Source organism: Plasmodium gallinaceum (assembly GCF_900005855.1).
Source record: "Plasmodium gallinaceum strain 8A genome assembly, contig: PGAL8A_v1_80, whole genome shotgun sequence".
NCBI lineage: Eukaryota > Apicomplexa > Aconoidasida > Haemosporida > Plasmodiidae > Plasmodium > Plasmodium gallinaceum.
The window spans coordinates 22,556-50,537 of NW_021628243.1; the positions used below are offsets into that span (position 1 = coordinate 22,556).

The 27,982-nt window shown below is 18.0% G+C and overlaps 2 protein-coding genes and 1 pseudogene across 3 annotated transcripts, besides 3 other annotated features; 1 reads left to right on the forward strand and 2 right to left on the reverse strand.

Moving 5' to 3' along the window:
- Positions 1 to 335: 335 nt before the first annotated feature.
- PGAL8A_00268000 (fam-g protein) lies at positions 336 to 886 on the reverse strand (the record flags this gene model as incomplete). Its single annotated transcript, XM_028671658.1, has 2 exons — positions 336 to 680; positions 812 to 886. 2 exons carry the CDS (start codon positions 884 to 886, stop codon positions 336 to 338), a joined length of 420 nt encoding a protein of 139 aa, XP_028528288.1.
- A 3,585-nt stretch (positions 887 to 4,471) lies between these two features.
- Positions 4,472 to 5,011: a repeat region.
- A 1,200-nt stretch (positions 5,012 to 6,211) lies between these two features.
- Positions 6,212 to 6,757, reverse strand: PGAL8A_00268100 (fam-g protein; the record flags this gene model as incomplete). Its single annotated transcript, XM_028671659.1, has 2 exons — positions 6,212 to 6,553; positions 6,683 to 6,757. 2 exons carry the CDS (start codon positions 6,755 to 6,757, stop codon positions 6,212 to 6,214), a joined length of 417 nt encoding a protein of 138 aa, XP_028528289.1.
- Positions 6,758 to 11,268: 4,511 nt separating this feature from the next.
- Positions 11,269 to 11,681: a repeat region.
- Positions 11,682 to 19,656: 7,975 nt separating this feature from the next.
- PGAL8A_00268200 lies at positions 19,657 to 27,947 on the forward strand (annotated as a pseudogene). Its single transcript is given in 23 exon segments — positions 19,657 to 19,678; positions 19,681 to 19,711; positions 19,714 to 19,825; positions 19,828 to 20,107; positions 20,109 to 20,614; positions 20,617 to 20,680; positions 20,683 to 21,511; positions 21,513 to 21,799; positions 21,801 to 21,856; positions 21,858 to 22,303; positions 22,306 to 22,684; positions 22,687 to 23,971; positions 23,974 to 24,097; positions 24,100 to 25,435; positions 25,437 to 25,690; positions 25,692 to 26,140; positions 26,142 to 26,650; positions 26,653 to 26,668; positions 26,671 to 26,734; positions 26,736 to 27,541; positions 27,544 to 27,640; positions 27,643 to 27,931; positions 27,933 to 27,947. Coding segments are annotated over 23 exon segments (8,256 nt in total).
- Positions 22,960 to 23,494: a repeat region.
- Positions 27,948 to 27,982: the final 35 nt, after the last annotated feature.

Below are 27,982 nucleotides of genomic sequence, written 5' to 3' on the forward strand. Positions count from 1 at the left end.
ATTTTTTCCCTTTTAATAATTTTATTTTTTTTCTTTAAGGAAAATAAAATATATTTCTATAAAAAATGTAAAGCAAAATATTGATTTTTTTTAACTAGAACATGTGCATGGTTTATTAAGTATTTTCTTTTCATATATTGACTTTTATTTTAATAAAGGTTAACAAAGTCTTTTTTTATCCAATTTTTTAGTTTTTAATATTTTATTTCTTGTTTTCATTTTATTTTTTTATTCTTTATATTGACATAAAATTTTTTCATAATATAAATGAAGATTTTTCGAAATACTATCAATTAACTTTTTTCTTTTTCCATTTGTAATACGATACTAATGAGTTAGTTAAAAAATTCTACATGCGAATCCTCTTTAATATTTTTTCTATAAGCATTCAATATTTTATCTCTACATTTATATATTATTTCATTTTCTTCATTAAAGAAAACAGATATTTCATAGTCTAATTTAATATTAGCGTAATAACATTTAATATACATGTCCATTAAATAAATCAGCTCATCAGGTATAATTTCCATATCACCAGATGTATAATGTTCTATATCTTTTTCAATATAAGATGATTTTTTTTCTGATATATCACCCTCTGCTAACATTCTTTCGTGTTTTAACCCAATTTCTGTTTGTAATGTATCTCTATTAATCAATGACTTACTGGAATCATACTATAGGATTAAATAAAAATTGTTTAAAATTTTTTTTTCATTTGTTATAGTAATAAATTAAATAAAATTTTTAAAATGATTAGAAATAAAATATATTTATATGTTTTTTTTTTATATAAATTTTATCTTACCTTGTAAAAGCAATGGAATATCCAAATTAAATGGAGAAATGTAAAAATTTTTAAATATAAAGTAAACGATTTCATTTTAATACTATTATAGTTTAATATTAAAGTTAGAGATATTAATCCAGTTACAAAATTGCTTCTATCTTTACTAATGATAAGTTAGAGGTACGTAATATTGCTTTAGGTAATATTGTGGCCTTTGTAAATTTTAAAAATTTTTAAGGTAAAAAATTATTCGTTTATATGAAATGTAATTCTTAATTTTTCATAATTATACATAATGTTACTTTTACATTATGTAAGATTAATACTATTGACTTTTCAAAAAATAGAATAAATAAGAATGTATATTCATAAATTAAAAATAAAAATTTTAAAATATGTAAAGTTATTTTAAAAATATTCCATTAAAATTATATTCGTCCTTAAGGTAGATGAAAAAATTATATAATGCTAATTTGAAATAAATTAAATTATAAATGTTATAAATTTAATGTCAATGAATTTTTTTTTATTTTTTTTTTTTTGTTAAACTATTAGTTTTTCTTCTGTGAATCACGTAAAACTTTAAATTATTTTATATATGGTATTTGTTATTTATAGATATAATTTAAGATATATTAGAGATATTATATCTCCATCAAAAAAAAAGAGAAAAAAAAAAACACTATAAATTAAAAAATTTTCTATGCATGTATTTTTCATACATTATACTATATTTGTAGTCATTTTTAATTATATATGAAACAAATTTTTAATTGTGCATTTTTTTGCTTCACATGTAACTATTTTGATTTTTCTATTATATTTTTTTTATCTTTATGTTTTCTTTTTATTTTTGTTATAAACACATGTTTATATAAAATATTTATACCTAATTATTCTTTATCATTATAATTATTTTTTTAAAAAATTTTCTCTTTTAATTACTTCTCACAAAATAAAAAATAATTATGAAATGCACAAATTCAAAAGAAAAAGTGAAAACATATCTATTTTGAGGAAATTATAATAATATATCATATAAAAAAGCACTCTATATTAATTACAATTAAAAAAAAAAAAAACTATTTTTTTAATCATATGTATTCAGCAAAAAACATGTTTCGAAAAAAATCTTATTTATTTTTGGCAAATTTACTTTTTTAATTAATCTAAAAACTATGAAGAAAATTCTTTTTTATATGAAACATATTATATAAATATATTTTTATAAATTTTTTTTTTTTATAATTAATAATCACAAGTATAAATTTTAAATTTAATAAAAATATCATATATTATATTAACTATAAAGATATATCTTTAATTAAATATAAAGAATTTTTTTCTAGAAAATACAAGGATATATATTTTAATTATGATACAAAATGTATCAATAAATAAATATAAAACAGAATTATAACATATCCTTTTGCATGTGCATTATCATTACCTTATATTTAAATGTAAAAAAAAAAGTTATGTGCTTTTTTTTTTTGCCTTTTTATACATAATCGATAACTTATAATTATTACGAGAATGTATTTATTATATTTTTTATTTTGTTATATTTTAGTTGTAAACATTTTTATTGCTATTCTTTAATTTTTCCTTATCTTTCTCATAAAATCTAAGTAACTCAATTATTGGACTATAAATAATATTATCTACCTATTTTAAATAATATTTAGATAAATATATAAAAAACATTCTTAATTGTATATGTCATATTGCAAGGAAAATATGCATACATGAAAGCGTAAAGAAAGTACGTATCTTAAAAAAAAAATATACTCACTATAATTAAATACTTTTAATAAAAACAATTGCTTTAATAGTAAATGCATCTAAAAAAAAATACATTCTATAAAAGTAAATGCATTTAAAAAAAAATACTTGCTCTAAATAGGAATAAGATATGAAAAAAATGTTGATATTATTATTATTTTTTTTTTTTTATGAAAAATTAAGAATGTAATATCAAATGTGACATACATGAGATACAGTTCAAACTAACAACAATAGTAATTAATTCATACATTTAATATTTGATATAAATAATAAAAGTGAATAATCTGAAAATGATAAAATGAATAGAGCTTTTTCTACATGCTTTTTATTAATTTGTTTTTTTCATATTAGCATGATCACTGAATGAACAATTAACAAATAATTTATATAATAAAAAATAATTCAACAATTGTCCCTTTCAAATTTTACTTTCTTCTAAAATATTTAAGTTCTATAAGACATCTTTGTAAGCATTATTAAAGAATTTTATTAAGAACTTTTATTTTTTTAATTTAATTTGTAAGAATCTTTGATATAACATAAATAAAAATGTATATGAATAAATATTACCTTCTTAATATATTAACGCTCATTTTACTTTAAAAAATAGTCGTATTTTTAATAAAATTGAGTTTTTATGATTTATATTTTTTTAATATAATACATAAATGCAGTATTTCCAACTAACAATATGTGAAATATAATATTATCTTACATTTATACATATTGCTTCATTGTATTAAAATCTTTTAAATAATATATGCATTGTATATTTTAATATTAAAATTATCCAAATAATAATCCATTAAATGTAGAAATTAATGTAATTATAGTGTAATGTTCATAAAGTAAAAAATATTATTTATAACTATTGTTTGGCAATTGTATCATTAAAAAATTAATAGTTAGATAATGCAGTCAATTATACACCAATTCACAAAGGTTAAATAATACTAAATAATCATTTATATATACGTATTATCATAGTTATTTCTATAAAGATAAATAATATTAATTTCATTCTTATTATAATAATGTATATCAAATAATCGTACTAGTGTAAAAAAAACATTTATAGCAATAGAAATTATATGTATGATTAATATAAGCTTTATTAACTTTTTTGATCATTAAATTTTTATATGGAAAATAAAGATTTATATATATGCAAAAGTTAATTAAAAAAAATAAATAAAAAATTAAAAATAGTTGATGTTTTTTATATATATTTGTTTCTTAACATAAACTATTAATTATTGTTTTGATTTGAATAGGTGTGAATTTTATAGAAAAAATTTTTAAAATTTTTTTTTAATATTTCAATAAAAGAAAATTTTATATTTTTTAAAATTAGATTTTCATAGTTTCCAGTGATATGTTAAGTGCGTATTTTTATTATTTTAAGGAATTGACTTGATTTTTTAAACACTAATAATTAGAAATAGTAATTAAATGTTTTGTACTTAAAATCTAATAATTAATGAAGATTTATGTTTTTAATAAAAATATAGTGGTTTTTACTAAAGTGAATAAATTGTCTAGAAAAAAAAAAAATGAAGAACTTGTAAGAAAAAAAAATAGGATTAACAGTATTGGTAACAATGAAGAATTATGGGAAACAATAAAGCAAGAGTATAATATTTATGAAATTAGAAAAAGTGAATAAACTGTTAATAAGTTACAAAACAATGAAAATGATATAGGGCTGTGTAAATTCCAAACAAATTTTAAAATAAATTAAAGAAAAGTACACAATTTATTATATATTCTGTTAATAAAAGAAATTATTAACCTTTTGAAGAATAAAAATAATTATTTATATGGAAAATACGTAGTTAGTTATGTGAGTGCTTGATTTATTAACTGGGTGTTCGTTGACTTTGCTAGAGTACTGTTTTATTAACTGGGTATTCGATGATTTTACTAGAGTATTGATCAAATAAATTATTAAAGAACATGCTGAGATGCCTCTACGATTTTGTTGTATTTATATATATTTTTATATACTATGAACGAATGATTCTTAATTATGTGCTGTACTTCGTTCAGCATTCTTTAATTTCAATGGGCATTTATTTACTTTAATAAAAATCTTTATTTTTATTAAAAATTTAAATCCTTATTGAATATTGACTATTAATTAAATGTAAATAATTTGCTTCTTTGTTATGAGTTATGTTCAGCAATTTATATATATTGCTGTTGAATTAACAAACATAAACAATTAGTAAAAGTGCAAATTAATTATATGAATATTAATTACGTGAAAATTTTATTGTCATATGTATAAAATTTTCTCTCACAAATTAAAAATATAAATATTATGCAAATTAAACTCTTTTATATAAACATTATTATATGTTTAAGATCTCATTTTTATTGGTACTAAATCTTACTCTCGATTTTTATTTTACCAATTTTCCTTCTTTCATTAAATGATTTTGAAAAAAATAAATATATTTCTTTCACGCATTTCCAATTTATTAAAAGAAAAATAAAAAAAAAAATTCAATAATTTTTTTTTTTTTTTTTTCATTTGTGCACAACCAACTACGTATTCTTCATATAGCCAGTTCTTTTTATTACCAATAAGGTTAATGAAGCCTTTTATTAACCAAATGCTTAACAAAGTAGATAACATAATTAAGAATCACTCGATCAAAGTATTTAAAAATATATATAAATATGTCAAATCGTAGAGGAATCTCTACATGCTCTTTATTAATTTGTTTTTTTAGTACTCTAGCAAAGTCACCGAACACCCATTTAGAAAATCAATAACTCAATTATTATATTATATTAATTAATGAAGGTGAATAATTTTTATTATAGTTTAATTAAAAAAAAAGAAAATGAGTAAAATTTTCTCTATATGTTCTTTATTATTTTGTTTTTTCAGTATTACTAAAGTCATTGAACGAGTAATTAATAAATCAAGTAATAAATAGAAAAATTAATAAAGAAAATATAGAACTTTCTATACTAATTTAATGAATTTAAATATAATTTCGATGCTATAAACCTGTAAACCGTAAATTATGTAGCTTATTGAGAATTTATTTTCTTTAATAAAAATTTTATGTTTTTATTAAGAAAAGAAATTTTCATTAAACATTAATTTTTATGTACAAAATATTCAAATATAATATTTAATGAATAATTTTCATTTATTCAGTTCATTTTCCTTAAAAAGAGCAAAAAAATTTAAATTATATTAATGTTACTAATAGAGAAAATTTTACTCTCAAAAGTATAATATATTCTCATTAAAATATTTCTTCCTAAAAACTTTCTCTCTTTTAATAATTTTATTTTTTTCCTTTAAAGAAAATAAAATATATTTCTATAAAAAAATGTAAAGTAAAATACTGATTTTTTTTAACTAGCACATGCCCATGGCTTATTAAGTATTTTCTTTTCATATATTAATTTTTATTTTAATAAAGGTTAACAAGGTCTATTTTTATCCAATTTTCTAGTTTTAAATTTTTTATTTCTTGTTTTTATTTTATTTTCTTCTTGTTATTTATATTGACATAAAAACTTTTCATAATATAAATGAAGATTTTTTGAAATTCTATCAATTAATTTTTTTCTTTTTCCATTCGTAATACGATATTAATAAGTCAGTCATAGTACTTCTAATTCCTTTTCTCCTGAAATATTATTTCGATAAGCATTCAATATTTTATCTATACATTTATATCTCATGTCGCTTTCTTTTTTAAAAAAATCTTCTTCTTTAAACATTGATAGAATAATAGTGTTATAACATTTAATAAGCATGTAAATTAAATAAACATACCCTATAACGTAAAACCCCCCTTCACTAGATGGATAATGTTCTGAACATTCCTTAATACAAGTTTGTTTTTTTTCCAATATGCCACCCTCTGCTAACATTCTTTCATCTTTTATTCTATTTTTTATTAGTAGCGTATCTTTATAAATCAAACAGCTACTGAAATCGTACTATGGGATAAAATAAAAATTATTTAAAATGTTTCTTCTATTGTTAGAGTAATAAATTGAGTAAAATTTTTTAAGTGATTAGAAAAAAAATATATACATATGTATTTTTTTATATGAAATTTATCTTACATGGTAAAAACAGTGGAATATCCAAATTAAAAGAAGAAATGTAAAAAGCTTTAAACATAAAGTAAAGGTTTTCATTTTATTACTTTCATTGTATAATATTTAAGTTAAAGTTATTATACTAGGTACATAACTGTTTTTATCATCAGCATTGCTAAGTTAAAAGTTTGTAATACTGCTTTAGTTAATATTATGATCTTTCTAAATTAAGTTTTTAAGGTAATAAATCTTTTTTTATATGAAATATAATTTCGTATTTTTCAGAAATATACATAATATTACACTTACTATATGCAAGATTAATACTATTAATTTTTCAAAAAATAAAATAAATAAGAACGTATATTTATAAGTTAAAAAAAAACGTTAAAATATGTAAAGTTATTTTAAAAATATTTCATTAAAATTATATTCATCCTTAAAGTAGATAAAAAAATTATATAATGTTAATTTGAAATATATTAAAACTATAAAGGTTATATATTTAATGTCAATGAATTTTTTATTATTTTTTTTTTTTATTTAACTATTTGTTTTTTTTTCTGTGAATCACGTTATACTTTAAATTATTTTATATATGGTATTTATTATTTATAGGAATAATTTTAGATATATTAGAGATATTATATTTCCATCAAAAAAAAAAAAAAAAAAAAAACACTATAAATTAAAAATTTTTCTATGCATGTATTTTTCATACAGTATACCATATTTATAGTAATTTTTAATTATATATGAAACTAATTTTTAATTATCCATGTTTTTGCTTTAAATGTAACTATTTTGATTTTTCTATTATATTTTTTTTATCTTTATGTTTTCTTTTTATTTTTGCTATTAATATATGTTTATAAAATNTGTATGCCTTTTCTTATAAAACTTATAATTTTGATCTTTTCTTCGTTTAAATTACAAGTATATTTTATATTATACTCAAATTTTTATATATTTGTGTTTATATTTAATTAAGTTCTTTTTAGGATTGTATTATTTTATTTCTTAAAAATACCATTTATATTAAAGTTTTTAATTTATATTTCATTTGTTTTTTTTTTTTTTTTTTTTTTTTTTTAATATTATTTCGTTATAGTAGTTAATTTCACATAAACCATTCATAAAAATAAAATAAAGTATTATTAAAAAAATATTATATATATGATCTTTCAAGAATATATTATTAAAAAAGAAATAAAAAAAAAAAAAAAATTAAAAATATTTCATTAAAATTATATTCATCCTTAAAGTAGATAAAAAAATTATATAATGTTAATTTGAAATATATTAAAACTATAAAGGTTATATATTTAATGTCAATGAATTTTTTATTATTTTTTTTTTTTATTTAACTATTTGTTTTTTTTTCTGTGAATCACGTTATACTTTAAATTATTTTATATATGGTATTTATTATTTATAGGAATAATTTTAGATATATTAGAGATATTATATTTCCATCAAAAAAAAAAAAAAAAAAAAAACACTATAAATTAAAAATTTTTCTATGCATGTATTTTTCATACAGTATACCATATTTATAGTAATTTTTAATTATATATGAAACTAATTTTTAATTATCCATGTTTTTGCTTTAAATGTAACTATTTTGATTTTTCTATTATATTTTTTTTATCTTTATGTTTTCTTTTTATTTTTGCTATTAATATATGTTTATAAAATATATATATACATAAATATTTTTTAAAAAAATTTCCTTTTTCAATTACTTCTCACAAAAAAAAAAAAAATTATAAAATGCACAAATTCAAAAGAAAAAGTGAAAACATATCTATTTTGAAGAAATTATAATATTATATCATATAAAAAAGCACTCTAAATTAATTACAATTTAAAAAAAAAAAAAAAAACTATTTTTTTTAATCATATGTATGCAGTAAAAAACATATTTTGAAAAAAAGTTTATTAATTTTTTGGAAAATTTACTTTCTTAATTATTCTAAAAACTGTGAAGAAAATCCTTTTTTATATGAAACATATTGTAAAAATATATATTTATAAAATTTCTTCTTTTGTAACTAATAATCACAAGTATAAACTTTAAATTTAATAAAAATGTTATATATTTTATTAGCTATAAAGATATATCTTTAATTAAATATAATGAATTTTTTCGTACAAATACAAGGATATATATTTTCATTATGATATAAAAAGTATCAATAAATAAATATAAAGCAGAATTATAACATATCCTTTTGCATGTGCACTATCATTGCCTTCTAATTAAATGTGAAAAAAAAAGTTATGTGCCTTTTTTTTTAGCCTTTTTATACATAATCGATAACTTATAATTATTATGAGAATGTATTTATTTTATTTTTTATTTTGTTATATTTTAGTTGTAAACATTTTTATTGCTATTCTTTAATTTTTCCTTATCTTTCTCATAAAATCTAAGTAACTCAATTATTGGACTATAAATAATATTATCTACCTATTTTAAATAATATTTAGATAAATATATAAAAAACATTCTTAATTGTATATGTCATATTGCAAGGAAAATATGTAAACATGAAAGCGTAATGAAAGTACGTATCTTAAAAAAAAAAAATACTATAACTAAAAGTAAATACATTTAATAAAAATAATTGCTTTAAATGTAAATGCATCTAAAAAAAAAACTTTCTCTAAATGTAAATGCATTTAAAAAAAAAACTTGCTCTAAAAATGAATACAATATGAAAAGAATGTGGATATATTTCATTATTTTTTTTTTTTTATGAAAAATTTAGAATGTAATATCAAATGTTACATATATGTGATACAGTTTAAACTAACAACAATGGTAATTAATCATGCATTTAATATTTGATATAATTAATAAAAGTGAATAATCTGATAAAGATAAAATGAATAGAGCTTTTTTTACATGCCTTTTATTAATTTGTTTGTTCGATACTAGCATGATCACTGAATGAACAATTAACAAATAATTTATATAATAAAAAATAATTCAACAATTGTCCCTTTCAAATTTTACTTTCTTCTAAAATATTTAAGTGGTATAAGACATCTTTGTAAGCATTATTAAAGAATTTTATTAACTTTTATTTTTTTAATTTAATTTGTAAGAATCTTTGATATAAACTAAATAAAAATGCATATGCATAAATACTACCTTCTTAATGTATTAACTCTCATTATTCTTTAAAAAATAGTCATATATTTAATAAAAGTGCTTTTCCATGATTTATGTTTTTTTAATATAATACATAAATGAAGTTTTTCCAACTAAAAATACGTTAAATAAAATATTATCTTCCATTTATACATATTGTTTCATGGTATTAAATTCTTTTAAATAATATATGTATTGTATATTTAAAAATTAGAATTATCCAAATAATAGTCCATTAAATGTAGAAATTATTTTAATTATTATAAGTAAAGTAATGTTCATAAGGGGAAAAAAATTATTTATAACAATTGTTTGGTAATTGTAACATTAATAAATTAATAGTTAGATAATGCAGTCAATTATATATGAATTCACAAAGGTCAAATAATACATAAATAATCATATATATATACGTATTATCATAGTTATTTCTATAAAAATAAATAATATATATTTTATTCTTATTATAATAATGTATATGAAATAATCTTACTAGTGTAAAAATAACATTTATAACAATAGATAATATATATATGGTTAATAAAAGGCTTTATTAAATTTTTTAATGATAAAATTTCTATATGGAAAATATACATATATCCATAGGCAAAAGCTAATTAAAAAAAATAAATAAAAAATAAAAAATAGTTGATGTTTTTTATATATATTTTTTTTTTCTAACATAAATTATTAATTATAATTTTAAATTTGGATAGATATGAATTGTATAGAAAAAATTCTTAAAATTTTTTTTTAATATTTTAATAAAAGAAAATTTTTTATTTTTTAAAATTAAATTTTCGTTATTTCCAGTAATAATTTAAGTATGTATTTTTATTATTTTTAAAGAAATGACTTGATTTTTTAAACACTAATCGTTAGAAATAGCAATTAAATGTTTTGTACTTAAAAATTAATAATTAATAAAGATTTATATTTTTAATAAAAATATAGTGATTTTTACTAAAGTGAATAAATAATCTAGAAAAAAAAAAAAAAAGTGAAGAACTTGTAATAAAAAGAAATAGAATTAACAGTATAGATAAAAATGAAGAATTACACAAAACAATAAAGCAAGAGTATAATATTGAAGAAATTAAAAAAAGTAAATCATCAGATTATAAATTACAAAACAATGAAAATTATATAAGGCTGTGCAAATTCCAAATAAATAATTAAAATAAATAGAAGAAAAGTACACAATTTATTAGATATTTGGTTAATTAAAGAAATTATTAACCTTATTGAGGTTAAAAATAATTATATATACGGAAAATATGTAGTTAGTTAAGTGCTAGAAAAAAAAGAAGAAAAAATTAGTTTATATTTTTTTTCTCCTTTTTTATAAATCAAATATATAAAAAAAAAATATATATTTAAAAAGAAAAAACAGTTGTCTAAAAGTATAAAAAGTAGTTTATTTAATAAAGAATTTTCTTTTGTAGTGAGTATTTATTTTAATAGAAAAATATATATATATATTTACTAATAAAATTTTCATGTTTGTGATGTTTATATAATTTAATTTGTATTTCATTAATTACATTTTTTAATTTTGAAAGTAGGGACTTGCTTAATATTATCCACAGAATCATAAGTAAAAATATATTTCATTAAAATCAGTATTCAATGAGAAATTAAATTTTTTAATAAAAAATAGGGTTTTTTAATTAAAGTAAATAAGTGCTTCTTGAAAATAAAGGATGCTCAATTATGTAGAATAAACAAATACACTTCATTCGTTTTATAGTATTTAATATTATATATAAATTCATTAAGTTGGTAGAGATAACTTTATATGTTCTTTATTAATATATTTATTTAATACTTAAGCAAATAACCAAACAGGAATTTAATAAACCATTTCCTCAAAATAAAAAAATATCCAAAGTTTTTTTTTTTGAAGATTGTGAATTTTTTTTTTTTAAAAAAATAAAAAAAAAATATATTATCATAATATATTATTTCTTTTAAGTCAGCGTCATGTATCAAAAAAAAAATATATATTTTTTTTTCTTAAAATTGTAGATAAACACAGAGAAAAAAATAAAAATTATTAATATTTATTAAAGTTTTTTTTTTTTTAGTTTACTAACTTTCAGTGCAAGTATATATATATTTTTTAGTATACAACTTTAAAGTAATTATTTTAGAGTACTCGTTTTTGATTTCATTTAGTTCCATGATTTAGCATGCATAGAATAAAATTTTTTTATTTTATTTATTTATCTAAATATTATATAAAAGAGGTCTATAATATTACTTATAGACCAAAAACCAAAAAAGAAATAAAATACATTTTTTTTACATTTTTAACTTATAAAAAGAAAATATTAAAAATCAATAATTTTATTTTTTTTTTTATATCTATCATGATCAATCTTGAATATGTATTTTCCATATAACTATTGATTATTATTCGTAGAAAAGATAATAATGCTTTTTATTAACCATAAGGTTATAAATTATTAAAGTATTAAAAATAATAAAATATTTATTTAACCTATATATTCAAGGAATTTAAATTTTATATGAAATAAATTGTCCATTTTATGTTATTTAACATAATTATATATATATATATATATATATAATTTGTTATCTATAGAAAATAGTGGACCTAAAATCTAATAACGAACTTTGCGCATATTTATTAATTTGATAGTTTAATTCGCATTATTATATTAATAGCGAATTAATGAAACAAAATCCTAATAAAATGTTAAAAAGTATTAAGCAGGACATTGTTAACATGTCCTATGTGCTATTTCACTAAACTGATAATTAGATAATCTTCCTACATGAAGAAATAAATTCCAATTTATTTTTCAAGTGAATAAGATTCTTTTAAGACACAAGCAAAAAGACAAATACATTCATATTATAGAACTTTTAATTATTTAGATAATAAATAGGTAATAAGGTATACATAATACTAAAAATATTAAATAATATTTTTATCTACGAAACTTTGTTTCTTTATGATATTTTATTTTTTTTTAATTTTCCATGCTTCTTAATTCATTATTAATCTTACTTAAATATGATTTAATAAATAAATGTCACAAAAGTTTTTAATAAATAGCATTTATGAAAAGAATAATGATTTATATAGCATTCAACTAAATATTCGTTTAGAATTGTATAAGCTTTTTATAAGAATCTATCATGATTAGTCTGTTATTTACATATCAATAAAATATATGTTGAATAACTTAATTTTATATATTTATGCTTTAAATTAAAGAAAAAAAATAATATATAATTCATTTTTAATATTTAATTTCCATAAATTGATATTTTAAATTACATCAAGACGTTAATAACTTATCTTATATTCCATAAATCCTTTAGTAAAATACTAACTTTTTTATTTTACCGAAGTAAAATAATGTGCGTTTGGTTAAAAAAAAAATTAACCTTTTTCTAAATTTTAAGAAAGTATTAAAAATAAGGAAAATATTTACAACATTTTTTTGGTATGTTAATACATTATATTATTAACTTTTCTAAATAAGACATTTATATAAAATTTTTGTACATTTTATTTTAATATATACATACATATATATCTATAAGCTTTTTATTTTTGCATACCTCCAAAAAAAAAAAATATTTAATATTTTTAAGTTAAAAGAAATTATTAATTTTTTTTAAAAGATATATATAAAATAAAAAAATTTTAATTAATACAAAAAAAAATTTGTATTATAAAATATATAGTTAATTGTAACATTTATTTATTAAAAAGGAATTATTTTTTTAAATTGTAAAGTAATATTTGTTCTAAAAATTCTGTCCTGTGAAAGGATAGTATTAAAATAATAAATGTTTTAATTTTTTTTTTAAATCTTAATTTATTACCATACTAGCTAAAGTGTAGTTTTATGAACCAATACTCTTCAACTGTAGCATTAAAATTTATTTTTTATTTGTATTAATATAAATTTATTTTAAGAGTGTTTCTTGGTAATGAAATTCATTGAATATTTTCTTAAATTATATAATTCTTGTTTTCTTTAATAAAAATATTTTTTAAATTTTTATCATACACAATAAATAATAAGAAAATAATGTTTAAGAGAATAAAAAAATGAAATTTAATGAATATTATAATTTTAAAGTTGCTATTTTTTATTAAATCAAATGTTTGAATATTTCTGTAATCCATAAATTCTTATTTTAAAATATTATATTTTCTTATATATATGATATAATTATATAATTTTACATCCTGTTAATGTGAAAAATAAATGCAATATTAAATTCATTTATTTTTATTTTTGTAGCATCAAATATATATAAAAATTAGTATAATTAAAAAAAATAATTAAAATACTAATGTTTTGAAAAAAATTGTTCTATTTTTATAATTTTATAAACCTCATATATTATTTTATTTTTAGTATTAAAAATATTTTCGTGAAAATTTTATTTTTTTCAAAATTTAACGAAATATGTATGTTCCAAATAGTTAAAATATGATTTTTATCTTATTATCGAATAATAAAAAAATTTTATTTGAATAAAACATAATGGAAACATTTCATTAACCTAGTTTTTGTAAAATTAATAAATTTTTTTTAAGATTCAGAAATTCTTGAAAATGTTTAAAATTGATTTTATTAATCCTTAAAAAAAACGATCAATTATATTTAAATCAAACTTTATATTTCAAATTAATGATTTTTAATATCTTTATTTAAAAAAAAAATATAAAAGTGTTATTTAGAACTTACTATATATCTAATTAAATTTTCTGATATATCTTACATACTTTTCTTCACCATCTTTGGGATTACAAAAAATAAATAGATAATTGTAATTACATAATAGTTATAATAATCAGGTAAAAAGAGATTTTCATGAGTTTATAGGAATATGCATAAAAAAAAATTTAATTATTTTTGTGTTTTTAGTGATATGATTAATAAGTATACAATTTATTAACGTATAAAATAAAAATACAGTAGTATAAAAAATAAATAACTTAATATTTGTATTATGATTTATTAAATTGTATTATCTACACTTCTATAATGGATTTTCATAGGTTATCCTTAACTAATAATCTTATGTTATAAATTTACTAATTCTCATATAAAATTATAGTTTAAATTAAAAAATTTAATAAAATATATAAGAATATTACTATATATTTTTACTTTTTATAATATGTAAATAATTTATTATTAAATTTACTTATAACACACAATGATATAAAACTAATATATTTATTTCTTTCCCTTAGAAAAAAGAAAAATATATTATAACTATAAAGTAAATTTAAAAAAAAAAAAAAAAAAGAATATTTCTGTTTCATTGATACATTTTCATTTAGATAATTGTTTCATTCATTTTTTAACAGATACAGGCATATTTTATTTAACAGTTCTTAATATAATTTTAGGAACTAGTAAAAGATTAATAATCAGTTTATTAATTATATGTACTTTTTATTTCTATAAACCAAAATAAAGATAAATAATAATATGTGATTCATGTTATTATATAGTATATATATAATATAAATTTTAAATATGAAATATATATCTAAATTTATTGGATAATCTTATAATTTTTATATAAAAGATAAATAATAAAGAAATATAAATAAAGGGGAAAAAAATTACTTATATTTCCTAATTGTAAAATTCAATAATATTATTGTAAAATAAAAATAAATATAAATATATATATGAACAATTCATCCCTTAGTATTATATCTATTTTATCTCTTATTATGATTCAATTTTTTTTAAAAAAATATTAAAATTTGCCTTAAGAACAAAAAATATTTCGTAATAAGTTAAAAATATATTTAATATGTAATATAAAAATAAGAAACTAAAGTATATTAAATTGTATTTTATTTCTAATTTATATCATTATTTTATATTATTTAATTTTTAATATTAATTCTTTTTAATATAAGAAAAAAAATTAAAAATATTCTTAATTAAAAAGATATGAATAATGATTAACAAGGAAGTAACACATAAGATGGTAGAATTTTTTATCTCCTATAGTAAATTTAAATAAATTTTTTTAATTTAAATAGAATATGAACTAGTATAAATCTTTATTCATTAATTTATTAATTGTCTTTTCAAAAATTACTTTAAAGTATATATTTATTATTCATTAGATCAAATACTTTCATTGTGTATTAAATAGTTAAGCTAATAATGAGTATGTATAGGTATTTTATTTATTTTACATTCTATAAAATTATTCATTATAGATAATTATATATTCTTTATTTAAATGTATTATATAATATAAAAAATATTATTTATCTTATATTTAAAGCCTTAGTATTAGTGATATTTTAAATTAGTTATTAATCCTTAATTTTTAAAAAATTTATTGTCATACTGATAGAATTTTTACTTAAAATTATTATTATTCATAATTATATATAATGTAATAATCATCAAAACAAACTAATCAATAAAAAAAAATTACAATACATATATATATGTAATTTTTTTTTTTTTTTTTTTTTTTTTTTAGTTATTTACTCAAATACAATACACTATCATCTGAAATTCCAAAAATATTACACCTCATTTTGTTAAAATCTATAAAAGTTAATAATGCACTTTATTGATGGTATATTAAACAATCAAACTAGTAAAGAGCATATGGGGTTTTCTCTATTGGTTTTATTAATTATAAAAATATGTTCCTAACAAATATATAATTTTATTTAATTATATAACTAAATATTAATTAAACAGTTTATTTTATATGAAGTCTTTAATCTTTTAAATAAAGATTTGTTAAAACAATATTTTATCATTCTCAATGAATGAATTACTTCTATAAATAATATTTATATCAATTAATAAAAATTTTTCCTAATTTTTATTAAAAATTAAATTTAAAAAATAAAAACTTTTTGATGCATAAAAAATAGTTTTTTTTTTGGTGAATTTATAATTTTCCATCAAAAGAATTCTTATTAAAAAAAAAACAAAAATAATAAAATAAAATAAAATAAAATGTCATAGAAAAATTTTCATTTTCTTTTTATTTATACATATACTACCAACTTTTTATGTCAACTGTTAAGGTATTTTATAATACACCTTGAGTACATTGATAATCCTTTACTTTATATTACTAATTTAGGTCTCTCGAAAGGTTAATAAAAGTTTTATTAACTTGTAAACATGTCGTAATGAAACATAATTTTTTTTTTATTATTATTTGCATAAAAATAAGTTGATTTCTCTTTTTTAAGATATTTTACTGTCAAAATTTTATATATTCGTGTGTATGTTTCATTTGTTCATAAAATAATAATAAGAAAATAAATTTTTTCATAGAATCTTTTTATTTTAAGGAAAATAATAAATAGAAAAAGATAAATTAAATTAGAAAAAAAAAAAAATAAATTTTTAATAACTTATATATTACTTATAGATGTTTCTTATAAAAAATTAAAAACAACTTTTTGCTATTGTCTCTTCAGATGCATGTTATATGCATAAATTAAATAATATAGAATGAAAATTTAAAAAATAGTTTACTTCTTCTATTAAGTATTTATCAGGTCAATAACAACAAAATAATGTGAAGCATCAGATAATTGACAAATATATAATGAAAATAAATTAAGAAAGATAAATTTAAATTTGAAAAAAACGAAATTACTTTTTTAATTCATAAAATTATAAATTGTTATTTCATTAATTTTTTAATTGATCTATAGAAAAATATTTTTATATAATTATATTTTTCAAAATTAATTCTTTAGGAAAACACGGTGAATAAAATCGTTATTTTATGTTTAATCTTTTTCTTACTAAATCAGAAGTATTAAAAGATTTTAGTTTATTTGATTATTTAATAGGTAAGAATTTTTAATTTTTCTTCTCAAATTTATAAGAAATTCAACTATTTTTTCAAACAGCATTCAATACTTCTATTCATCTAAATATTGAATCAGTAAATAAATACTAAAACATTTTTTAAATAAATGCAATCAATTACTATATATTTTAAAATAAAATTATCAGAAATTTTTTTTTAAAAGAAAAATATTAACAGTTTATTTGTTCATCGTAATGTATATTCAAATACTCATAATTATATATTAGTTAACTACTCTATTAATGGTTGAAAAAAAATAGTTACAATATTTTTCATTTGAATCTTGTGATTTTACAGATGATATTGTCTTGAATGATAAAACATATAGAAAATATTCTTAATGGAATCATAATTCCAGGGAGTGTGATAAGTCTTAAAAATGAAATATGTGAATTAGCTCAATTATTATGCTAAAAGGAGGAAATGTTGAATATGTAACTAACTTAATAGAATATATTTCAGTATTTACAGATTATTTTTATAAAAGAAAAATGTCATAGAAAATTATAGGCGCTAATGTATCAAAATGATATTAGGAAAATATATTTCTTCCTAAGAAAAAATGAAAAGAAACAAAGAAAAAAATAGAGAAAAAAAAGGTAAAATATAACTTGGATTATATAATTTAAAAAAACATGAACTTTGTTTTTAGGCGAGTTATGCTCAAAAAGCTCAATTTGGGGTAATTTACAATTTAGAAATTGAAGTATGAGAAATTCAAGGAAAACAAATAAAGATTAAAGGATTGAATATTAAGAAAGACATAATAAAATATTAGGAAGTAATAAATTTTTCATATTTCAAAAAGTACATTATGGCAAATGAAGAAGTAATAAGGAGAATTAATAATGCTACTTTTAACACAAACAAAGGATTAGCATAAAAAAAAATAAATACATATTTGGTTAATAAAAGGCTTTATTAACCTTTCTGGAAAATAAAAAGACTAGTTAAATGAAGAATATGAAGTCGGTCATGCACAAACAAAAAAAAAAAAAAAAAATTATCAATTTTTTGTTTGTACTTTTTTTTTAAAAAAAAAAATACAAAGATAGTCAGGAAAAATCAATTGGAAAAAGATTTGTACCAATAAATAAAAATAAAATTATATTAAATAAGAAAAACAATTAATTGTTTATATTACTCAAATTCGGAAAATGCCCCACTCTTGTAAATTATAAAAAAAAAATTATGTATTTTTAAAGAAAGATTATTTATAACTAACAAATCATTATATTAAGCCATTTTTCTTATAGGAATAAATAAGGTGCTACGAATGTTGTATGTTTTCATTAACAAATTTACTCTGTTAACTTTTAAAACAAAAACAAAAAAAAATTCATTCTATTCCTACGATATATAATTAAAAGCATATAATTGGTTCTTACTTTTTTTTTTATTTTATTTAAACGTAAACCATAATGAATTTATTTGGTAAATTAATTTTGTTATGTTTTTATGTTTAGGAAGCTCCTGTGATAAATTTTGCCGTAAATACTGTTCCTTAATTTATTTCACATATATTTATGTATTTACTTTTTTTTTTAATTAATTAATATATTTTTTTTTTTTTTTGTAGTGTGTTTATATTAATTTTTTTACTTTTTTTTTATACAGTATTCAAATTTTTTAAGTTTTTCTTTTTCGAAATAATTTATGTGTGTAATTCAATTATTTGTTGTATTTATTATAACATATTAGTGGAAGTTAAAAGATTAATTACACAAATACTTTTTTTACACGTATCATACATTAAAAGTAATATAAATAAATATAAATAAATATATATGAAAAAGTAGATAAAATTTATTGAAAAAATAAATAAACTCTTTTCAAAATGGAGAAAAAAAGTTAAAGAAGATATGTTTTATTATTTCAATTGTATTTTTTGTTAATATAATATATATACATGCATAGTATTATGTTCATGTTCAAATTATATAATTTTTTTAGTAATTTCTGTTTTATTTATTTATGTAAAAATGTTTTAAATTTTCATTATATATGGATATTTTACAGGTTTAAGTAATGAAAAAAGTATTAGAAAAAAAACATAATAATTTAATATAGATTTAAAGTATTTATCTATTAATTATAATTTAGAAAATGAAAATAAAATTAAATTTTTGATGAAATTTCTAAAAATTTCAATCATTCAAATGAATATAGATTTAATGGAAAAAGTAATAATTTAATAACCAAAGATGAAGTATTGTTAAATTCAGTTAAAAATATAAAAAATTCTATTACTGAGAAAAATCCATCGTATTAAATGAATAGAAATGTATATAATTCACATCAATTCAAAGTATATGATATTCGAAAAGAAAAAAAAAAAATATTAAGCCGTAAAATGAGTTCATTTATTCAAAATGAAGACTTAAGTTATCATGTAAAATTTACTGGAAAAAAGTAATAAATACCAGCAAATAGTGCAGAAAATTAATAATAACTTAAAGATTTATAATAAGTAGAATGAATCTACCTTTAACTACAAACCAAAACCTATTAAAAATTCTTATTTAGATGTTATGCTTAGAATGTTAAAACATAATATAAAGAATGATTTAAATCCTTTTAAAAGGAGTATATATGCAATAAATAATCAAAAAATTGTTTTAGATAAAACTAAGTTAAATTCAAATTCGTCTAAATATATGAAATATTACAATAATGCATACGCAAGAGAGGTGGATAAAAATGTAAATAATTCAAAAAATTTAGCTCACAAATACCAAGAAGAAAGTAAAGTTTCGTTTGATCGAATTATATATAAGACAAAAGGAAATTCATTTGAAGTATATCCAACAAACTGTTTGGAATATATTGAAAACCAAAATATAGGTGTCCTAAATTATAATATTGTAGATTCTTTTTCAAATCCTGTTAATGATTATTTAGAATATGAAGATTCATTTTTATTATAGAAGAATATGGAATTGAAGAAGTTCCCATTCTAATGTCCTTATTTGATATATAGATAAAATTGGAAATCATAGAGACAAATTTTCTAGAAATAAAAATTTTTTCTCTGGTCAGAATGAATTTATATCAAAAAATAATTTAAGCGTGGAGAATAGTCAAAGAACACAAAATATTGATAGTAAATATCTAAAAAACAACGTAACGTCTATTACTATAACAAGATGTGAAGCTATTGTTGCTTCAAATGAAATGAAAGAAGAAAAATCAAAAATTGAAGAAAAAATAAAAGAATATAAAGATAATGTCAAAGATATTAAAGAAAAGTATTTGTCAAAACCGAACTATTCTAACTATCTGTTCATTCAATCATAAAGACATAGAATTCTGTTAGATTTACAATCAATAATAAATGGAATAAAATTTATAATTTCGGAAAATTCAACAATCCTAGAGGATTTATCAAGTAATTACAACAGTTCAATATTTTCTACTAATAAAAATCAGCTAAATCAAAAATTAGCCCAAATGGATTCACATTATAATAACATTCTGGATGAATTTAAATCTATGCAAACAAAAAATGAAAGTATTAAACCAAAAGAAAAGTTATTAGAAACAACAAAAAATGAATCAGAATTCACTAGTGAACAAAACTTAAAAAAATCTAAAGATTTTTTTCAAAAAATCAAAGACGCTGAAAATGAAATAAAATTGATAAAAAATATTTTTGATCAGTTAAAGCCTAATTATTTTGAAATAAATAGATTGAAGAATAAATTTTATAAATTTAAAGCAATTGTTACACAAAAATATAATGAACTAAAAGAATTAAAGCAATAAGAAGAATCTAAAAAAATAGTTATAGAAAATATAAAAAAAAAAAATAATAGAAATAAATTCAAAAATAAATGATTTAAATAAAATTAATGCTTCCAATGTAAATGAAGATATTACAATAATTGAGAATTTAATTAATGAAGCGTCATGTGATATGAGTAATTATACAAGTAAAAAAAATGAAATAAAAAAAAAAATTAAAGCTCTATTAAGTCCCTTAAATGACACTAAAAATTCCAATTCATTCAAAAAAATATGACATTTTATAAAAGTAAAAATTAATCTAAATTACACATCATATATGTTAAGTGAACTTAATACTATACTAGGAGAGGTCAAAAAAAAAATCTAACAAAGTAGATAGTATTATCAAGGATGCAAGAAAATAAAATGAATGATATAGAGATTACAATAAAAGATAATGCGCAGCTTAAAAACGACGTTGAATTAAAATTAATTGATAATCTATTAAATAAAATTAAAATTTTATTCGAACAATATGGTAACTTGTCAAATAAATTTATCTCCAAAATAGATAAATATGAAGAGAAAAAAGAAAGATTTGAAATTTGAAAAGGTAATATGATTAATAGTAAAAATGAATTTCTGAATAAACATATGGAGGAAGATTATGTTAAACTAGCAATAGTAAATACTTTTAACGAATCAGTAGATCTTCAAAGACAATTTGATAATGACAAAAGAGGAATAAACGAACAATTAAATAAGGAAAATAGTACTATAAATACTCTTCAAAATCATTTAAAACAGTACAATATTGTATCATCATTTTTTTAAAAGTTTAATGAAAATAAAATAGTTAAAGACTTTATAGAATTATACAACTTATTGATCAAACAAATAAAAGTGGCACGTTAACGGAATATCAAAAAAGATTTAAAACAGCAACAGTTTCAATAAATAAAAGTGTTAAAGTTATTAAGATTTCAAATAAAAATATAGAAACATTTCAAATATTAAACTTTGTTATAAATGGATCTAATATTAATAACATGATTGATGATTTAAGAACACAAATGAATAAATTGAAAGAAAAAATAAAAGCATACATTAGCGAAATTAGCGAAGATAATTCATTCGAACAAAATATAAGAGAAGATTCTTCAGGTAAATTATACGAGCAACAAAATAAAATAGAAATTATAAGTCAAGTTAATGCGATAAATAAAAAATCAGGGGATCTATTAAACTCTTTGGAAGGTTGAAATCGTATGTTCACATTGTTCAAACAACAGATAAAGAATAATCCCACTGGTTAATAAAAGGCTTTATTAACCTTTTTGGTAATAAAAAGAACTATCTTTATGAAGAATACGTAGTTATCCATGCACACGCAAATAAAAAAAAAAAAAAAAAAAAAAAATGATTAATTTTTTTTTGTTTTTCCTTTTTATAAATTTAAAGACGTAAAAAAAAAAACATATATTTTTTTTAAAAAGATGTAAAAATAAAAAAATAAATTTTTATTTTTTTTTTAAGAAAAAAAAAAAAATGCCGGAAAAACTGGTTAAAAAATAAATTCGAAAAAAATTTGTTACCAATAAGAGAAGATATTTACATACAAAAGAATTTAATTTACATAGTATTTATATTTTTAATTTGTAAGAGAAAATTTTATACATATAATAATAAAATTTTCACGTAATTAATATTCATATAATTAATTTGTATTTTTACTAATTGTTTATGTTTATTAGTTCAACAGAAATATATTAAATTGCTGGACATAAATCATAACAAGGAAATAAGTAATGTACATTTAATTAATAATCAATATTCAATAAGGATTTAAATTTTTAATAAAAATAAAGATTTTTATTAAAGTAAATAAATGCCTATTGTAATTAAAGAATGCTGAATTAATTAGATCATATAATTAAAGATCACTCGTTCAAAACTTTTAAAAATATATAAAAATAAATCAAAAATCGTAGAGCCAACTCTACATGCTCTTTATTAATTTACTTGTTCAGTGCTCTTGCAAAGTCACCGAACACACAATTAATAAATCACCCACTTAGAAAGAGTATCAAATAAAAAAATTGAATTAATATCTATCACAGAAAAAATAAATAATTTTAAATAAAAATATGCAAAGTTAGATGGAGATACTGATAATATAATTAGAACCCATTATTTTAGTACTGCAAAATCATTTTATGTTTGCATAAAAAAACTAAATCAGCAAATTATAGATGAAGAAAGCAAAAGTTTGGAATTTTTAGAAGAAACAAAACAAAAATTAGGAAACTTTAATTTTGAAAAGGATAAAGATAAAATTAAAAATAAAATTTATAAGGATAAAACAAATGAAATAGTAGAAATAATTAAAAACAGTAGGAATAAAATAAACTTACATGACCAAAACTTTATAGATATTAAAATTAAATCTAAAAAGCAAATGAATGAAACAAATCAAGAGAAAGAAAATGAAAATTTAGATAAACAAAAAATCAATATGAAAAATATCCATGAAGAAATAAAAAAGAAATACTAAGAGAATTAAATTCTACTAAAAGAGAGATTCATATTTCAATCAATGAAACAAACACATTGATATTAGAGTATAATAAAGAGTTAATTTATAATTAAGTTCAACAAATTATTGATGAAAAAAGGAAGCTTAAAAAGAAATTGAAACTATTGAAAAGTTTAAAAGAAAAATAGAACAATTAAAAACGAATTTAGAAATTACAGAAACCGAATTAGAAAATTTCAATTGTGAAGATCATGCTAACAATATAAAAACAAATAATGACAAAATAATAGAATTATCACAGCAAGTTAATATATTAAAAGAGGAGGAATTTACTTCTGAAGAAGAAAATGCAATTGAAAGAATAAAAACAAGTGTTGAAAAATACATAAAAGATATTCTAAAACATAGAAATATCATAAAAGATGAATTAAGTGAAATTATAAAAATAGAAAACCTATTGGAATCTGGAAAATTTAAAAGTATTTTAAGCGATGTTAGAGATGAAATAAAAAATTTAAAAACAGAAAATACAAAAACAAAAAATTATTTAGAAAAATCAAATAGTGCAAAGAGTAAAATACTAAGGAATCTTCAAAATGCACAAAAATTAAAAGATTCAATCAATATAAGTTTAGATGAAAATACTATTGATAATCAAATAGGAGAAATTAAAAACTAAAAAAGAAGTGTTTTAGATACTATAAGAAGTATAGATGAAATTTTAACAGAATTTGTAAAGTTCACGGGAATCTCTTTAGTTCATCACAACAAAATAGTAAGAGGAAATTATAAAATAAATTATTTAAAAAATCACAAACAAGATTTAAACAATGAAATTACAGAAGGTATAGTAGATGAAAAACAAAATTATGTAAAAGAATCTAAAGCCTATTTAAATGAAGCAACTAGAAGTGAACAAGGAGTTTAAGAAAACTATCAATTAATCTCAGAATATGAAACATATATGAACACTCTTTTAAAGAGTCAATGATTTTTGCAAAAAGATTATTCTAATATTAAAAAATTAATAGAAAAATCAAAACAAAGATTATATATGTTAAAAGAACAATTTAACAAAGTAAAAGCAAAGGATAATGATAGCAATGATAAAGCTTATAAAGCATTTGTTGAAATAGAAAATTTTAAAGCTTATATGGGTACTAATATATCTGAGATAGAAAAAATAGAAGAAAACGTAGAAGATATTCTCAATGCCGCTGGAAATAAAGTGGATTGAATTTCAACTAGATTTGATGAAGATGATAACAATCCATTATATATATTAAAAAAGGAAGATGATTATTTAAAAAAAATTTCAAATGTTTTAGAAAAAGTTAAAAACGCAAAAAGTCTCTTGCTCAGTGAAGAAAAAAGGATAAAACAAATATAAATTAAAATAGATGACATTGAAAATAAAGTGGAAAAGTCAGAAAAAACTTATCAAGGAGTTATTGAAGAAGTAAAAAAAAATAGCTTATAACGAAAAGGAAGTTATGGAATCAGTGATAAATTCAATAGAATCATTAATTAATATGTCTATTTACTTTTATAAAAAATATTCATTAGAAAAAAATAATATTATACAAATATTTGAAGATCCTAGGAGGAGGGAAAATGAAATATACAATAAATTCAATGAATTATATAAGGAAATAGTTTTTATTACATAGGAAGTTTTAGAATCATCTGTAGTCAAAGAAATATCAATAAAAAAAAAAAAAAAAAATGGCAAAAATACTAAAGCTAAAGCTTATAGAACAAAAAGAAGAAATGGTCCAATTATTATCTAGTGTTAATAGCATTAAAAAAGAAGAAACATTAAAATTAATATCTAAAATAAAGGAAAAATTAAATTATTTAAGTGAAATGGCTGAAGAGGAACATTTTAAAATAAAAAGGCATCTTACAGGTATTAATAAGAACTTTGAAAATATTAAAAGTTTAGATGATACAGCTAATGCTTTAGATGAATTAGATCAAAAAAAAAAAAAAATGATGTTGAAATAAAAAAAAATAAAATACTTTTCTTATAAAAATGGAACTGATTTAAATTATAACAATATTGTTGAAACAGAAAAATTTATAGATATTATAGAGGGATGAGAAAATTATGAAATTATAGATGAAGCAAAAATTGTTGTTAGCATAATAAAAGAAACTTCTGATGACATTGATATAAAAAGAAAATGATGGTAAAAATATTATTACCGAAGCTCATAATATTATAGAGCAAGTAAAATATAGGTATGAGTTAAAAAAAAATATCAATGAATAAAAAATTAAGGTAAAGGACATTTTAAACATATTAGAAGTTACAATTGAACAATACCAAAAAATTAAAGAGTTAAGTATTACTAATGAAGAAGATAATGGAATTCTAAAAAGTAATGAATGATAACAAAAATTAAAGGATTCTATAATTTCACATCGAAACCAATTAAGTAAAATAGAAAGCAAATTACAGTCAGAAATAAGTGAAATTAATTCTGATGAGTTTAAAATTGTCCTAGATGAATTAGAAAAGGATATTAATATTTAAAAGGGAAATGAATATGCATTTATCATAGTTGAAAAGGAAAAAAGTGATATTAGTAAACTTATGTATATATTAAATAATAAGTATATTAATTCTTTAAAAGAAAAATGTTCGGTTGATGAATTATTGAGAATGGGAAAAAATGAAAGATTTTGTTAATAGATTTAATTTTACTAACATTGACTTTGAAATAACAAAAGATAAATCGTCAATTCAAAAAAAAAAAAAAAAAAATTATTGAGTTAAACGCAAAATATATAAAAAATAGTGTTGGTTCAATGAATAATAATATAAAAACTTTAAGTAAATATCATACTGAAAATCCTTTCGTTGATCATAAAATAATATGCATTGAAGCTTCCATTAAATATTCAGACGATTTTTAATTGCAAGAACAAGAGGCTATACAAACCATTATTATTATACTAAATACACTTGCCATGTTAAATGAAAGAGAATATACAGTTTCTGTAAGTAAATCCTTTCAATCATTCACAGATCCTTCTAAAAATATAAGAAATAAAAAGAAGGAAACAAGTGAAATTTATAAAAGTATGAACATTATGAAACTAAAAGAAATGGAAGAAAATTCAAAAAAATATTTTTATATAGCAAATGTTTTTCAAGGATTTTCAAATGTTCAAGGAAATAAATTACTATGCAATAAAGAAAAGCTAAAAGAAATTAAAGATTATATAAAGGAAAAATAGCAAGAGTTACAAAATATTAAATCTACATATACAAGGTAATATTCAGAAAAAATAAATGAAATTTTGAAAAGTATTTTATTGAAATTACCTAAAATAAAAGAGTTAGAAGATGATAATAATAATAAAAATAAAAAAATTATAAAATATTTAGAACAAATTTCTTATTTAATGGAAGGAATGCAAACACTACTAAAAGATACAGAATATTACCAATATGAAGGTGATTCTGATTTATCAGAAGAGGAGAAGACAAAAATATTAGATGAATCAAGTGACTAAATTAGGAGAACTAATGAAAAAGGTAATGAAATTAAATTAATTTTCCAGAACAAAAGCATATTATCGCAAAGAATAAAAAAATTTTATTAGAATATAATAAGGTACTTCTTACTATTGATGATAATATAAAGAACGTAAATGATATAAGAAACATTTTTGAAAAATATTGACTTCAAAATAAAAAGAGAGTAACATAAAAAATTATCTAAGTGAAATTCTAAGAATAATTAACGAAAACTAAGTATATAATAAAATTAAAGAAGATATGGAAAAAATAAATAAAAAAAATGAAGAAAGAAAAAAAAGAGTACACAGTTACAAATATTCTAATGAAATAAATAATGAAATTGATGATATTTAAAAGGATGATAATTATTTAAAAAAAGAAAGATAAAATTTAAAACATTTACTAGAACATATAAAAGAAATAAAAAAAAAAAATGGATATAAAATTTAGTAATTTGTCAGGGGATGATAATAATGAGGAATATAAAAA